Source organism: Cryptomeria japonica, chromosome 9 (genome assembly GCF_030272615.1).
Source record: "Cryptomeria japonica chromosome 9, Sugi_1.0, whole genome shotgun sequence".
NCBI classification, from domain to species: Eukaryota; Viridiplantae; Streptophyta; class Pinopsida; order Cupressales; family Cupressaceae; genus Cryptomeria; species Cryptomeria japonica.
Window position 1 is genome coordinate 398,861,918 of NC_081413.1, and position 16,752 is coordinate 398,878,669.

At 33.2% G+C, this 16,752-nt stretch overlaps 2 protein-coding genes across 2 annotated transcripts; both read left to right on the forward strand.

The window, feature by feature from the left end:
- Nucleotides 1-7,405: 7,405 nt before the first annotated feature.
- LOC131858413 (osmotin-like protein) lies at nucleotides 7,406-8,107 on the forward strand. The gene has a single exon (XM_059211647.1). It carries the CDS (start codon nucleotides 7,406-7,408, stop codon nucleotides 8,105-8,107), a length of 702 nt encoding a protein of 233 aa, XP_059067630.1.
- A 2,965-nt stretch (nucleotides 8,108-11,072) lies between these two features.
- On the forward strand, nucleotides 11,073-13,006 carry LOC131073085 (osmotin-like protein). The gene is made up of 2 exons (XM_058009452.2): nucleotides 11,073-11,287; nucleotides 12,146-13,006. Exons 1-2 carry the CDS (start codon nucleotides 11,236-11,238, stop codon nucleotides 12,856-12,858), a joined length of 765 nt encoding a protein of 254 aa, XP_057865435.2. The 5' UTR covers nucleotides 11,073-11,235; the 3' UTR covers nucleotides 12,859-13,006.
- The last annotated feature ends 3,746 nt before the right edge of the window (nucleotides 13,007-16,752 follow it).

Below are 16,752 nucleotides of genomic sequence, written 5' to 3' on the forward strand. Positions count from 1 at the left end.
CAATGCTTTAATGGTTAGAAAAGAAAAAAAAATACAAAAAAAAAAACACCAAAGCAAAAATTAAGAAAAACAAAATAATAAGGAGAAAAAACACCCTTCACTAAAAACCATGTATATGGTACCTTGGGCAATTGCCATGATGAAAACCCACTTGTGGGAATCATGTGTAACATCTAGTTTCCATTATTCATCCTTTGCACTTTAAGGCAAATTAAACTACATTTCACCCTGTTTGTTGCATACAGTTTCACTCACATCCTTTCTCCCAATCTTTGTTGCATTCATCCACCCATATCACCTTTTAATTTTGGCTAGGCCTTGTCATGTGTCTTGATTCATGCTTTCAAATAGGCACATTGACTATACCTAATCAACACTTTTGATATTATGACATGTACCTCATTATCACCTTATCTTTAGAAACCACATCATACAAACATATACACCATAGAAACCTAGACACACATTTGGCTTTTTTGGACCTAGGGAAAATAATTATATACTGAATAGTCAAATAATCGACCCAGATTGACCCTTGGCTATACTTTTGATGAAATCTTTGTTCATAGTTATCTGATGGGATATATCATTCCCAATTCTAGCATCGCTAGGTACTGTCACAATAATTTGTAATTTGATTTTCAACTTGACAAGAGGCAAATATTTACATCGCTTTTCTTGTTTGCTTACATATTTCTTCATTTTATGCATTTATATTTTCAACCTCCCAAGGATAACATTGTCCATTATATCATGATGTGTATTCATGGCATGCTTGCTAGGGCATTGTTGCTATTTACATTTTCGCTTACAATTCATGAGTTAGTCCTTCATGCATATGGAACATCATCACAGTCCTACATATCATGATGCATTTTGTCCTATGCTACATCAAATTTAAGTTGCTCAAAACACATTTAGATATTTTTTCAAAATCATTGACATGCACCTATCATCACAATACCCAACTCATTATGACACAAGCATTCCAAATTAAGTTATCATCTATTATACCCATTTGCATTTTCAAATCACTCAACATTCATCCAACTAACTAGCCAAGACGAAATGGCCTCTTTTCTAACCTCCCCTCTATTTTTATCCTAGTCTATCCTCATTTCACTCATAATCTCCTATTAATAGCTCACTTGTCTTCTTCAAACCTACCTATCTTGAAGGGGGCATCCCTACACCATCTATAACTCATCCCTAAATTCTTAGGGCATCTTAAATTTAAAATCTGATTGATCATCCAAACCAATCAAATAAATAATTTAGCAATCCTAACCAAAATCCCCAGTGCATCCTATCCATCACCATCATCAGACCATAGCATTCATAACTATATTTTTTTCAAAGCACCATTATTGCTTTTGGTTGGAAACACCATTTTTTTTTATCAAAATATATATCTAAGAATAATTATATAATTTTTTTTTTATATTGATCAAAGCTGAAAATAATAAAAATGTTATAAAGGGAATAAATAGCAGTCCAAAAAAGACTGGGAAAATCTACAAGGTTATCATAATTCCATCACATAACTAGCACGTTAAGCAGATTACAATACAAAGCACAATTAGCTGAAACATTCGACCACCAATTAAAGATGACCAACTGAAACAACCCACCTATAAAACATAAAAATTGAAAACTCATTAAATACAAAATACATAATACAGAATACAGAGCTGCAACAATCAATTAATGAACATAAGAAATTACCACCACCCAACTCATAAAATATAAGAGCCTTGAAATTCGAAAAAGTAAAAACATTGATGTCTCAAGTTGTTTGAATATAAAACAGTCCTTAAAATTTGATTGTATTTTATATCTATATTTAATTTTAGGCTCCGATATCTAGTCTGTGGGGCCCTTTGCCGGCACTGGCTACGCAGTGGACAAAATGGCCCCTCCCATGCCATGCCTTCTCCATACCCCTCATGTCATCATGCCATCCAATAAACAAAACCGCATAGGGTAGGTCTTACTGGCCCCCTCCGTATATGATCTGAGCTTCCAAAAAACTGTGTTGTCTGTGCCGAGAAAAATGTGTGTGCAAATAAATGTTTTAAAGGGCTTTGCCCTCTTCACAGCCTTGCGAGGAAAATATTATTTCCACGTGGGGTTGCGAAGAGGGCAAAGCCCTTTAAAAAAATTATTTTTTAAAATATATTTTATATAATTTTTTTAATAAATTATTTTATAGTTCTTTTTTTTTTTTTTAATATACTTTGTATATATTATATTTTTTTAAATTTTCTTTAATATATAATATTTATGATATATTTTTTAATTAATATTATTATTTTTTTGCTCGGTTATTAATATTAAATATTAAATATTAAATATAGAGATATGTATCAAAATATATATCAAATTAAAAGCACATCTCTTTATTATATATATATCTTTATATTCAATGTAAGCAAACATTATAAATTAATATTATGTATAATTTTATTTTTGATATATAATTAAAAAAACATAAAAAATAACATAAGGAATCTTAGTTTCTAATTTAGAAAATAAAAAATAACTTCTATATTTCAAAATTTTAAACATAAAATTATAATATAAAAAAAATCAATCATACATGAACATAATAATCTATATATATAGGCAAACCTTAATATTTAGCAATAATATTAAATACTATAATTTAGCCTAAAGCTTTCCTTATGAACATAATATTTAGCCAAACCTAAGTAACCCTAAGCTTAATCTTACCTTAATTGAAACCTAAACCTAAACTTAACTCTAACCCAAGAATTAATTACTACCTATAACTTGAATTAAACCCTAACCCCACTTCAATACTAACACTAAAAATTAAACGCTAACCCTATAAATTACTACCTATAAATCAAACCCTAACCCTATTTTAATACTAACACTAAATAAACTACAATTGAATTGTAATACTAACCTTATCCTTTATTGAGCCCTACTCCTAACCCTCACATTAATTATAATTGAATCCTAACTATAACCTAACCCTAAACTTAACTATAAGCCTAGAATTAAACACAACCTACAACTTAATGCTAATCTAACCATAATTGAACCCTAACCCTAAACTAAACCCTAACCCTAAGTGAACCTTAATTCTAATTTAATTCTTACCTAACCCTAACCCTAATTGAACTCTAATCCTAATTTAACCCTAACCTTAATGTAATTAAATCATAATCTCAATTTTAACCCCAATTGAAATCTAATACTAGAATCCTAACTATAATTAAACCCTTATCATAATCAAACCCTAACCTTCACAATATCCCTAATCTACCATTTAAACCCTAATCTAACCACAATTAAATCTTAAGTGAAGCCCCTATGGCTAACCCTAACCATTAAAGTAACCCTAACAATGATAAAAACCCTAACTACAATCCTAACCCTAACCGTTAACCCTAACCCTCGACATAATCCTAACCCTGACCCTAAATCCTAAGTCTAACCACAATCTTAACCCTAACCCTAACCATAATGTAAATCCAAGCCTTAACCATTAACCTAACCCTAACAATGATGTAAACCCTAACTATAGTCCTAACCTTAACCCTTAACCCTTACCATAACCTTATGATATAAAACCCTAACCCTAGACATAATCCTAATCGTAACCCTAAATCCTCAACCTAACCACAAACTTAACCCTAACCCTAACCATGATGTCAATCCAAACCTTAACAATTTACCTAACCCTAACAATGATGTAAACCCTAACTATAATCCCAACCCTAACACAACCCTTACCCTAACCTTATGATATCAACCCTAACCCTAGACATAATCTTAACCATAACCTAAATCCTCAACCTAGCTCCAAACTTAACCCTAACCCTAACCATGATGTAAATCTGAACCTTAACCATTAACCTAACCCTAACAATGATGTAAACCCTAACTATAATCCTAACCCTAATCTTAAATTTGAGCTATTGATTTTTCTCTAATTGAACCCTAACCCTAAACCCTAAGACTAAAATTAAGCCTAACATTGATATAACTCTAATTTTATCTCTTATCATAACCTTAATCACAATCCTAAATCTAGCCCTAACCTTAACCCTAAGCACTAAGCCCTAACCCTAACCATAGTCGTAACCTTGACCGTGATGTAAATTCTAACCTTAACCATAGCCCTAATCCTAAAGATAACCCTAACCATGATGTAAAACCTAACCATAATCCCAACTTTAACCCTAACCATAATCCTTTTTCAAACTCTAACTGAAACCATAACCATAACCTAAACCCTAACCATGTTTTAAACCCTCACCCTAATCATAATCCTAAACCCTAGCACTAACCCTAACCATCATGTTAACCCTAACCCTAACAACATCTCTAACCATAACACTAAACCCTAACCCTAATCCTTACCCTAGATCCTATCGCTAACCATTATTATAACCCTAAATATGATTTTAACACAAACCCTAAGCCTAACTCTAACATAATCCTAAGCCTAACCCTAAACCAAAACCAAAACAATAACCCAAACCCTAAACTCGGCCATGATGCCATGATGTAAATCCTAACCCTAACACTAAACCTAACCCTAAAAATTATGTAAACCGTGAACCATAATCCTAACCCTAACCATGTATTAAACCCCAACCACAATCCTTATCCTAACCATAAATCCTAACAGAAATCCTAACCCTAACCCTAACTCTAACCCTAAGCTTGACCCTAGCTATAATCCTAAACCCTAACCCTAACCCTAACCCTAACCCTGAACGTGATGTAATTCCTAAACCTAACTATAACCCTATCAATAAACTTTAATATAGTGAAAGCTTATTCACTTATAATTATAATAAAGTTTTTATAAAATTTAAATTATACTAAACTTTATGCACTTTTGAATTATAAGTGCATAAAGTTTATTATACTATAAAGTACATTATGGGTTACATATATAATTAAATGTAGAATATATATTTATTTATGAATTATATAATATAATTTAAAATTTAATATACGAAATTAAATATAGAAGTATATATCAACTTAAATATTAAATATTAAATAATATTTTAATATTTAATTTATAATATTTAACTATATATCAAAAATAAAATTATATTTAATATTAATTTATAATTTTTGCTTACATTGAATATAGAGATATGTATATAATAGAGAGATGTGCTTTAGTTTGATATATATTTTGATACATATCTATATAATATTTTCCCCGCAAGGCTGTGCCCTTTAAAAACTTTATTTGCACGCACATTTTTCTGGGCACGGACGGCACAGTTTTCTGGAAGCTCAGGCCAGTAGGACCTAGGCTATGCGGTTCTGTTTATTGGACGGCGTGATGACATGAGGGGCATGTAGAAGGCATGGCATGGGAGGGGACATTTTGTCCGCTGCGTAGCCAGTTGCCCTTTCTTGTGTGACACCAACAAGTAGCTAATACCTATCATCCATTTAGCAGCATGGGAAACAGTGGATACCATCACCAATGTGAAGTTTCTGAAATTACTTGCCAATACTTTTGTTTATAACAATAATACAGCTCGAGTCCCATAGTTTCTGCTTCTCACAACTTGTGTTATCCTTCCCCATATATATTGCCAAGTTGATGGTATCCACAATTTACCTAAAGCAGCAAACACTTCCTATTACGTGCTTCTTCAGGCAACCCTAAAAAAACCTTATAAATTGCAGTCGCTCTAAGCACAATCCGTGCTGTGTATGTTGTCTGAACATGGGTTTTATGTTTAAGTTGAGCTTGGCACTGCTACTCTTTCTCTGCTCACCTATGCCTTGCACACCCATCCATTTCCGAGTTATGAGACCCATACTCATAGCTACCCAAACTACCCAAATTTCATGGACTACTGTTTATGTCAAGTATTTTTTCTGTATTAGATTCCGGAGCTCATTTGTGGGTTCCGAGGTCTATGTTAATAGCTAGTTGGAGCAATGTTTATGTTAAAGTTTTTTTCATTACACTTTTTTTCATCAAAAAGCTTATTTGTGGGGTCTGAGGGGTCTGAGGCGAGCCTCAGAGCCATTGAAATTTCATATTAGAGTAATGTTTATGTCAAGAATTTTAGCATTAGACTTTTTTATATCAGAAGTTCATTTGTGAGTTTTGAGACTCATATTGATAGCCATTGAAATTGAAATTTGATGTTGGAGCAATGTTTATGTCAAGACTTTCTGCATTAGACCTTTCTATAGTAGGAGCTCTTAATCTTATTTTTTTTATTTAGGTTTGTTTCTTTTTTATAATTTAAGTTTATTTTCATTCTATTCTTTTCTTATCTCTTTTAGATATTTTTGTGTTTGTTCTATTCTATTCATATAAATAAATGAACAGAAGAGTAATACACACACAAGACACATATATATTTTCTATTTATCTTTTTATCTTTTGTTCATTTTTTTGTTCATGCCCTTGTTTATGTATATGTATATGTATGTATGTATGTATATATACATATATTTGTGTGTGTGCGCGCCGGCACGCTCGAGCATATATATATATATATATGAACATGAAACAAAAGAACAAAAGGACTAGTTGGTATTTCTTTTTTGGGGGAGTTCTTTCATTAATTAGTTTTTTTTATTGTTTGTCTTTGTGTTTTACTTAGTTGAAGTATTTGTCTTTTCTTTCTCTTTCTCTATTCTTTTATTTTTTGTTCTTTTCCTTTTTTTTGGGCTTTGCATCTGGTGTCACCTTCTCTCTCCACTCTCTTCCTTTTTGAGCTACCTTTTGGTCTGCAATCATTGATCTTATACATTTCTTAGCTCTCTATCATCCTAATCATCGGAAACATTGATAAAAAACATGCACACAGTCTAATCCAGAAACAGCATCTAACAAATTATGGATTGTCGAAATCTTATATCATTAATTAGCCATTGAAATTTTATATTGGAGCAATGTTTATGACAAGACTTTTTACATTACACCCATTAGCATTGATAAAAAACTTGCACACAGTCTAATCCAGAAGCAGCATCTAACAAATTATGGATTGTGGAAATTTTATATCATTAATTAGCCATTGAAATTTCATATTAAAGCAATGTTTATGAGAAGACTTTTTACATTAGACCCATTTCCATCAGAAGCTTACCTTTAAGTTTTGACACTCATATTCGTAGCCTTTGGAATTTCATGTTGAAACAATGTTTATATCAAAACTTTTTGTATTAGACTCATTCAGAAACTCACATGTGAATTCTGAGACCCATATTCATGACCACCAGAATTTCATGTTGTAGCAATATTTATGTCAAGATTTTTGGCCTTTCTGTATTGTTGTAGCAATACTAACATGTTCTGTAAGTTTATAGCAGTTTAGGTCAAATAGGCTTGACAAATGGAACTTTATTATGGCTATGTTGTGCAGGTAGAGAAATGATGGTGAGGTGTGGTTCACCTTTGAAGCTGACCATTGTGAATGACTGCCCTTCCACCATATGGCCAGCACTGCAGCCAAGTGCAGGGTATCCAGTCCTGGGCAGAGGTGGGTTTGCTCTGAACACAAAGAGTCATGTGAGCATTGATGTTCCCAACGAGTGGCATGGCAGAGTGTGGGGCAGAACAATGTGCAGTTTCAGTGGCGGTAAAGGTTCCTGCTTCACAGGAGACTGTAGTGGAAAGCTAGAGTGCGGTGGCTCAGGAGGAGCAACCCCTGCAACTCTTGCCCAACTCTCACTGCACACATCCCCCACTGGTAAATCCTCCTATACTGTCAGCTTGGTAGATGGTATGAATTTGCCCATGACCATTACACCCCATATTGGAGGCAATGCAAAAGGCCCTGGTGACTCTACTGTGGCGGGCTGCAGGATTCCCAACATTTCTAACCTTGATTGTCCTGAACACCTTAAAGTAAAGCGTGGAAATGAAATGATAGCCTGTAAGAGTGCATGTCAGGCATTTAGAACAGACCAGTACTGCTGCACTAATCAGTTCAACATCGCCAATACATGTAAGCCTACTGAGTTCTCAGAGAGGTTCAAGAAAGCCTGTCCTAAAGCATCCACTTATGCCCATGATGCTGTTCTTCACCACTGTGACGAACCCAATGAGATCAAAATCATATTTTGTCACGTTTAAGGTTCTCCAACCACTGCTGATTATCAAATAAGTTTAAACTAAAAGTTTCTTTTCAAATGAACTCTCTTGTTACCCTTTGGTTAGATAGCCAGAGCTAATCTTCTACATTCAATGTTGAATCTCATTTTATATTTTCGGTCTTACAATTGCATATGAATCACTTGATACTGTTATAATTCATCTAACCTATTTACGCACGCTTCTTTACTTTTCATATATTTTCAAGCTAAAATAAGCTTTTTTTTTGTTTGTAAATTGCGATTTTCCATTGTTCATATATATTTTCAAGGGTTGAGGTCTTTAATTTGTTTTTTTTTTTAAGGGTGTTTTTTATTCATTTAAAAATATCAAGGACTATTATATCTTAAGTTTTTAAGAAAAAAACATGTGCTTACAACAATTATTTTGCTTATTTGAAAAAATCAAAGACTATCATCTACTTGAACATGTTTGTTCAAGTTTTATACAAAGAATATATATTAGATGAGAACACATCATCATCTTAGAGATTGCATCAAAGTTTATTGTATTTGAAGCATCTACGTTCTATTCAAATTTGTAACTAATTCTCAAGGTTTCTAGTTAAGGAGAACTCAAATCTTATGATTTTCCCAAAGGTATTATTTAAACATCATATATCTTTGTACAAATTTAGACACCAAAATGAAATCAAATAAACACACCAAAATAGAGCAAATAAATACGTTTTTTGAAGAATTAGTTAAATTAGATCCACAATTTGCATGTTCATTTATGTGCATTGATATCAATTTCACACACCTTCACACTAAGTTTTTTCATTAAAATCAAAGTTGAGTATGTGTACATTTAATTTATTTTTTATTTAAATTTTTACATTTTTTTAAAGTATTTAAATTTTTATATTTGTTATGATGAATTCAAATATTTTTCTGCACAAATTTAGACACCAAAATGATATCAAATAAAAACATCAAAATAGAACAAATAAATACAAGATGAATTAGCTAAATTAGGTCCACTAGTTGTATGTTCATTTATATGCATTTATTTCAATTTCACTCGTGGTAATCACTTTCACACTAATTTTTTTCATTAAAATAAAAGTTGAGTAGTTGTATATTTAATTTAATTTTTTATTTAAATTTTTACACTTTTTAAATATTTAATTTTTTATATTTGTTATGATGAATTCAAATATATTTTTTTATCCATGTTAATTGGTGCTCAATTGAATGCATTTATTTAAATAACATAGTTAATTTATGAACGTATTTATTTAAAAAACATAGATAGTTTATGTAAAACATTTTATTTCTTTACATTTATGTTAACCTACTTTTGTGCTTATGACTCATCCTTAATTTTTAATTAGGTTTATCTTATTTGGTTGGAGTTTAAATCCACCATTAGTTTTACATTGATTTTTCTATGCTAAAGTTTAGGCATATTTAAATTACAATTTGTTTTAATCACTTCCCACATAACATTATATTATGCATTCTTGGCAATATCATTTGTCATTGTCATGGATTCTCATAGTCCATTATCTTTTTGTAGATTTTTTTATTTGTTTGTAAAATTTGTAGCATATGAGCCCACTATAATATACTTGTACTTTATCATTCATATGGGGTTATATTGTCTATGGAGATGTTCCAACATGTGGCTACCTTTTCCTCTTTCATGAACATCATTATTGCTTTCTCTTTCATACTAGATATTCTCAATTTACTTAGTCATGTACCTTACATTGCTTCTATTTCTCCTATGAATAGTGTCAATGCATTGCTTTGATAATAATGACACTTTACCATTGAGTACTATTCCTCCACATTTTATGAATACATTGTTGAAATAAGATATGACTTGGAATCTCTATCCTTGTTGTTACCTTAATGCGATACCAATAAGAAGGAAAACTAGAATAAGTGTGATAAATTACATAAACAAAACAAAACAAAATATTTAAACTTTTACATAATAATTTATACATCTGTATAACACCATGTGAAATACCCATCATTGTCTTACATTCATAGTTTCCTAAAATTACAAGTATAATTATAAACAGTCAGAATGTTTGTGCACTTTTAAATATTTTCTCATCCTTACTCTATTCTATTCCATCCATTCATTTATATACAACGTATGATATTATTAATATCACTCGCAAAGATGTAAGGATGTCCCCCCTAGGATCAATCCTACATAGCATACAACCATAAGAGGTATTGCAAAGCATTTGGTAGTGATACAATTGTACTCTTTTTTTTTTTTCTCTTCAGTTGTGACGTATGGTTCATCCTAATATTTAAAAGGTAATCTCATTGACTTAGTATCTAGCACTGTTGTGAGTTCCAATCAATAGCGTACAATAGGCCACCCTTTTAGGCTTTCAACCTAACAAAGATATATGAAGTTAGCTCATTGACTTAGTATCTAGCACTGTTGTGAGTTCCAATCAATAGCATACAATAGGCCACCCTTTTAGGCTTTCAACCTAACAAAGATAGATGAAGTTAGCTTTTTTCCTACCAACATCATCCCTTTGACCTTACCTATGTCTTCTCCAATATGACAAATTTGAAACATGGATATTTATGACTCCATCCTCAAAAAATGGTCAACAAATTTCTAGTTGGCTACTATCATCAAACTACATGTATTCTTATACTCAGCTCTCTACGTTTGTTCCAACTTCTACTACATTTTCATTTACCATCTTGAACTAAAGTAGGTGACTCAAATATCCAGGGTGGGAAAAAAGTGAATACTGTGGTTCGATGTGAAGTTTGTGAAATTTATTTTCAAGGAAACTGTGGATACCATCAACTTTGCCAATGTATCTGTCTAATGTCAGAGAATAATACAGCTCGTGTCCCACAGTTTCTGCTACTGTCACCTTGTGTTATCCTTCACCTAATACACACTAGGCACTAGGTAGGTACTTCATGCTTATCCTTTCTACGTTCTCAATTCCAATGCAGCTTTACATAACCAGCAAACACTTCCTAATACCCTAAAAAACCACGTGTTTCTTCAAGCAACCCTAAAAAAACCCTTATAAATTGCAGTCTCTCTGCTTACAATCCATGTTGTGTATATTGTCTCAACTTGTTTCAGCTTGTGTCTAGGGAGGTATAAACATGGGTTTTATGTTTAAGTTGAGCTTGGCGCTGCTACTCTTTCTCTGCTCAGGTGTGCTTCCACGCCCATTTGTGGGTTCAGAGGTTGATGTTTATAGTTACTGGAATTTCATGTTAAAGTAATGTTTTTGTCAAGGTTTTTGTTTTTTTTGGGTTCATATTCATAGTTACTGGAATATGTTTACGTGAAGTTTTTATTCTTCTTTATTAGACCCATTTCCATTAGGAGTGCATTTATGAGGTCTGAGTCTCATATTCAAAGCCACTGGATTTTCATATAGGAGCAACATTTATGTCAAGGTTCCTTACATTAGACCCATTTTTTATCAGGAGCTCCTTGCGGGTTCTCAACTCCATATTCGTAGTTACTTGGAACAATGTTTATGTCAAGGCTTTTTGCATTAGACCCATTTTCATGACGAACTCACTTGTGGGTTGTGAAGCTAATATACATAGTAGTTAAATTTTCATATGGGGAAATGTTTGTGTCAAGGCTTTTTGCACCAGGAGGTCATTTGTGAGGTCTGAGGCCCATATCACAGCTACTGGATTTTCATATAGGAGCCATGTTTATTTCAAGATTTCTTTTTGCATTAAACCCATTTCCATCATTATTTCACTTGTGGGTTCTGAGGCCCATATTCATAGCAATTGGAATTTTATGTTTGAACAATGTTTATGTCAATTTTTTTTCTCCATCAGTAGTTTATCTTGACAATGTCTAAACTGCAATACTCTTCTGTTAACATAATCTGTATGCAACTCTTCTGCTAACATAATCTGTACTGCAACACTCTTCTGCTAACATAATCTCTACTGCAACTTTTATGCTAACATGATCTGTAAGTTTGTGGCAGTTTAGTTCAAATAGTCTTGACATATGGAGCATTATTATGGTTATGTTGCGCAGGTAGAGAAATGATGGTGAGGTGTGGTTCACCTTTGAAGCTGACCATTGTGAACGATTGCCCTTTCACTATATGGCCGGGACTGCAGCCAAGTGCAGGCTATCCAGTCCTGGCCGGAGGTGGGTTTGCTCTGAACACACACAATCATGTGAGCATTGATGTTCCCAACCAGTGGCATGGCAGAGTGTGGGCCAGAACAGGGTGCAGTTTCCATGGCAGTGGAGGCAACTGCCTCACAGGAGACTGTGGTGGAAGACTAGAGTGCAATGGCTTAGGGGGAGCAACCCCTGCAACTCTTGCCCATCTCTCACTGCACCACCCACACACTGATATTTCCTCCTATACTCTCAGTTTGGTAGATGGCATGAATTTGCCCATGACCATTACACCACATGGAGGCCATGCAGGCCCTGGTCAGTGTACTGTGGCGGGCTGCAGGATTCACAGCCTTGCTAACTTTGTTTGCCCTGAAAAGCTTCAGGTAAGGCATGGAAGAGATGTGGTAGCGTGTAAGAGTGCATGTGAGGCATTCAGAACAGACCAGTACTGCTGCACTAATCAGTACAATAGCCCCAATACATGTAAGCCTAGTCAGTTCTCACTGATGTTCAAGGGTGCTTGTCCTGATGCATACACTTATGCCCATGATGACCCTTCTCTCGTTCACCACTGTCCATCACCCAATGAGATCAAACTCATCTTCTGTCACGCATAAGGTTCTCCACCCACTGCTGTAAAGCTGTTGATTATCAGATAGGTTTAGTGTAAAAGTTTCATTTGAAATGAACTCTCTTGTTATGCACATGGTTAGATCACTCGTTAATCTTCTAGAATGGACGTTGAGGTCTCACTTTATTTCTTTATATCTTGGAATCGCATGTAATCACTTGATTTACGCATGCTTCTTTAACATTTTATACGTTTTTCAAGCTTGAGAGTTGAGCATTTATCTTTTATTATTTTTAAATTGTATTTTTTCCATTGTCTATATATGGCAAAAGCAAATCCTCGAGGGTTGTGATGATGGGGAATCCTTCAAAGCTGCGTTTTTCAAGTCATTTGAAAATATTAGGGGCTATTAGGGGTTTTTTTGAAAAGAATTTGTGTTCGTATTTGTTGACAATTATTTTGTTTATTTGAAAATATGAAATAGTAGAATTTGTCTTTGTATTTAAAGACACAATTATTTTGTTTGTTTTAAAATATCAAATACGATTATCAAATGATATGTTCAAGTTTAATGGTAAGGATTCTTGTATTTTAAAATAATCTTTAATAACATAGACTATTGTCAAATGAAATGAAATGTTCAAAGTGTGAAGTGAGTTTTTTAGATGAGAACACATTATTTGTGGGTACAATCTCATCATATAGCAAAAATTAACAAAAATCAATTTTCAATGATTTTAATCAAGAACTCAAAATCTTGTGATTTTTTAAAAGATGTAAACATTATATATCTTTGCTCCAATGTAGACTAAAATCAAAACAAATAAAAGCATCAAAACCAAACTAAATACTAAATATAATAAATACAAGAGAATTAGCCAAATTTAATCTAAAAATTACATAATAACTTAAACAAGAATTAGCAAGGTAGATCTTTGATATCAATTTCACTTGTTGATCACCTTTGCACTTTTAAATTAGACAAAATCAAAAGTAATTGGGAACAAGAATTAGCAAGGTAGATCTTTGATATCAATTTCATACTCATGGTGATCACCATTGCACTTTTAAACTAGACAATAAAAAAGCAAATAGAAACACAAAATGGAAGCAAATAATAAAAACAAGAATTAGTCAAGGTAGTTCTACAAGTTACATTATCAACTTATGTGCATTGATATCAACATCACACTCATGGCTTGAGTTTCTGTGGTGTGTGTGGTGTGTGTGTGCTGGTAATGGTTTGTTTGTTTCTCTTGGGTCAGCCCTTGGTTTTGGTTGTTTTCTAATAAAAAACATCACTCATGGTGTTCACTTTGTACTAGGAAAGTGTACCGATAATTGTTATAGCTAATTTTGTGCACACATACACATTCTCTAAATGATACATTGGATTAGGAAAGTGTACCGATAATTGTTATAGCTAATTTTGTGCACACATACACATTCTCTAAATGATACATTGGATTTTGATGATTATTTTTGGTTTTTTTTTTTTATAGCTATTGTTTTGGCTTATGGGTAGTAATGATGTACGTTGTGGGATTTGTCATATGTGCAAGCGTCAAAAAGTATATTTCGAAGTGTTGCTCAATATTTGTTTAAAAATGTCTCAATAATCGTGCACTTAAAATTGCCAATGTTTATGCACAAATGCTTTAGTAGTTGAGCACTATGGGTATCAATAAAGGTGCACAAATGGGCCAAGTATGGTCCAAAATTGCAAAAAATGAGGGGCTATTGATGCATGTGAATTTGTTAATGGACTTTTAGTTATTTGTTTTTTGGTTCTTTTACAATTAGTAATTGGGGGGTTGGGTGTGCAAGAAGGGCTATTGATACATGTGAATTTCTTAATGGACTTTTAGTTATTTGTTTTTTGGTTCTTTTAAAGTTAGTAATTGGGGGGTTGGGTGTGCAAGAAGTGAACGGTTATTGGAACGTGAATGGTAATTGGTGTTCCTCACCTAGTGAAAAGGACACTTGGGCAAAGGATTTTTTCATTTATATAAAAGTTGAGTACTTTTTACATTTAATTTATTTAATTTTTCACATTTATGTAAATACTTAATTTTTTATATTTTTATGATCATTTAAAATGTTTTTTAAATCTAAGTTAATTGTTTTCAATTGAATTTATTTTTTTAAATAACATAGATAATTTGATAATTTATGTAAAAGATTTTATTTCTTAACATTTTTTGGGAAACCTACTCTTTTGCCTCTTTTGTCCTTCCTTTTCAATTACATTTATCTTATATCATGTTCGATTAGGATTTCAAATTTCATGTTGATTTTTTTTATACTATAAGATTATTGAGGCATTTTTTTAAAGAAAATGGATAAAAATTTATTAATCACCGAGAAAAAAATACAAAGAACAAGGACATAGACCCAAAAAAGATCAACCAAAACCTAGTAGAAACCATAAGATGAGACAAGCTACACATCCTATCCTCCAAAACCAACTTCTCCAAAATTTGAGAAACACTTTGGAGATAAAACTCCCCAATCACCAAGATTCCATCCCTCCAAGAACTCAGAAGCCCATTTATCTAAACAATCCATAACTCTATTCCATTCTTTAGGAATATGACTAAAGGAGATAAGAGTCTAGAGAGCAACTCAAACTAAAAAATTGTCAAACCACGAGTGCCAGTTGCCAATTAGCCCCCATCCAAATGTTGCTCATTTAACATATCCAACACAATTTGTGAATCAAATTCAAAAATGATTCTTCTCCATCCAAGGGAACAACCTCTTTCCATTACATACAAAATAGCAAGGGCCTCCATGAGGTTATTAGTATACTACCCTTTTATAAAAAATAAATAACATAACACTCCCATTATTATTTTTGCAAATGTCACTTATCCTTACATGTCCCAGATTCCCCCTAGAGGATAATTGGTATTCACCTTGAGAACTCCTTGAGTAGTGGGGAGCCATCTTCCATCCCAACGGATCCTCTTTTTGGCCTAACAAGGTCTTTTACAAACTGAACAACCAAAACTCCTATCTATAATATTTGAATTCCTTATAATAACCAAATCACTATAATCAAACTGTAACATAAAAATCCCCCAGCCAGAGAACTTGGGGGCGTGGGTGTTGCACTGGGTAAATCCCCATGGGGAACATGGCGAGCCGCAACAACAACCACCCGAGCAGCATCAAACCAAACAGCAGCAATGACATCGAACATATCATGGATCACAGGAGCAGAAGCCCCCCGCGAGGAGGAAGGGGGGTGAAGTCAAAGGACGAGAGAACACTACAAACATCCGCAACGGATAACACCATAGAAGCAAAAACCACCATCGAACCAGAGGCATCGACAGTAGCATTCAAATGGAGAGAGGCTGGAGAGTTGTTGGAGAGAAGCGGGAGAGCCATGTAATGAAGCTATTAAAGTAAAAACATTACACCACATGTTAGTATCATCAAAGTAGTTAATTTATCTAAGAATTATACCCCTTACTAGATTATGTGATATTTGTTGGAGGTATATGTATACGCACAATTTGGTTTGATGTCTAAGCTTGCATTTGTCAAGTATATATTTGGTTGGTACTATGGCCTTTTCCCTCGATTACTCTTATATGTAGGCCTAGGATATGTAGCTTGTCTTTCGAGTTGAGAATCTCATTTGAAAAGCTTCACAATACATTCTTAATATCATCCAGTTTTGGGGTTGTTACAAGCTAGTGGAGCTTAGGACATTAGAAACTAGGTAGATGGATAAACATACATTAAAGGGGGAATTTGATGACCACTTGAAAAAGAATGGATTGATCTTTGATGGCTCTTCATGTACTAATAATGAGAATTCTCGAAATAAGGTATTGCCACAATAGTGTCCCACTTTTAGGACATCTTGATTTTTGCCTAAAATCACATATTTTATAAGCCTTCAGAGGTTCCATTTAAAATATTTTAA

Bases quoted from the DNA above. Each gene is read 5' to 3' on its own strand.
- LOC131858413 (XM_059211647.1), top strand. From the start codon at position 7,406: ATGGTGAGGTGTGGTTCACCTTTGAAGCTGACCATTGTGAATGACTGC.
- LOC131073085 (XM_058009452.2), top strand. From the start codon at position 11,236: ATGGGTTTTATGTTTAAGTTGAGCTTGGCGCTGCTACTCTTTCTCTGC. The intron at 11,288-12,145 runs GTGTGCTTCCAC...TATGTTGCGCAG, and splicing joins GCTACTCTTTCTCTGCTCAG to GTAGAGAAATGATGGTGAGG.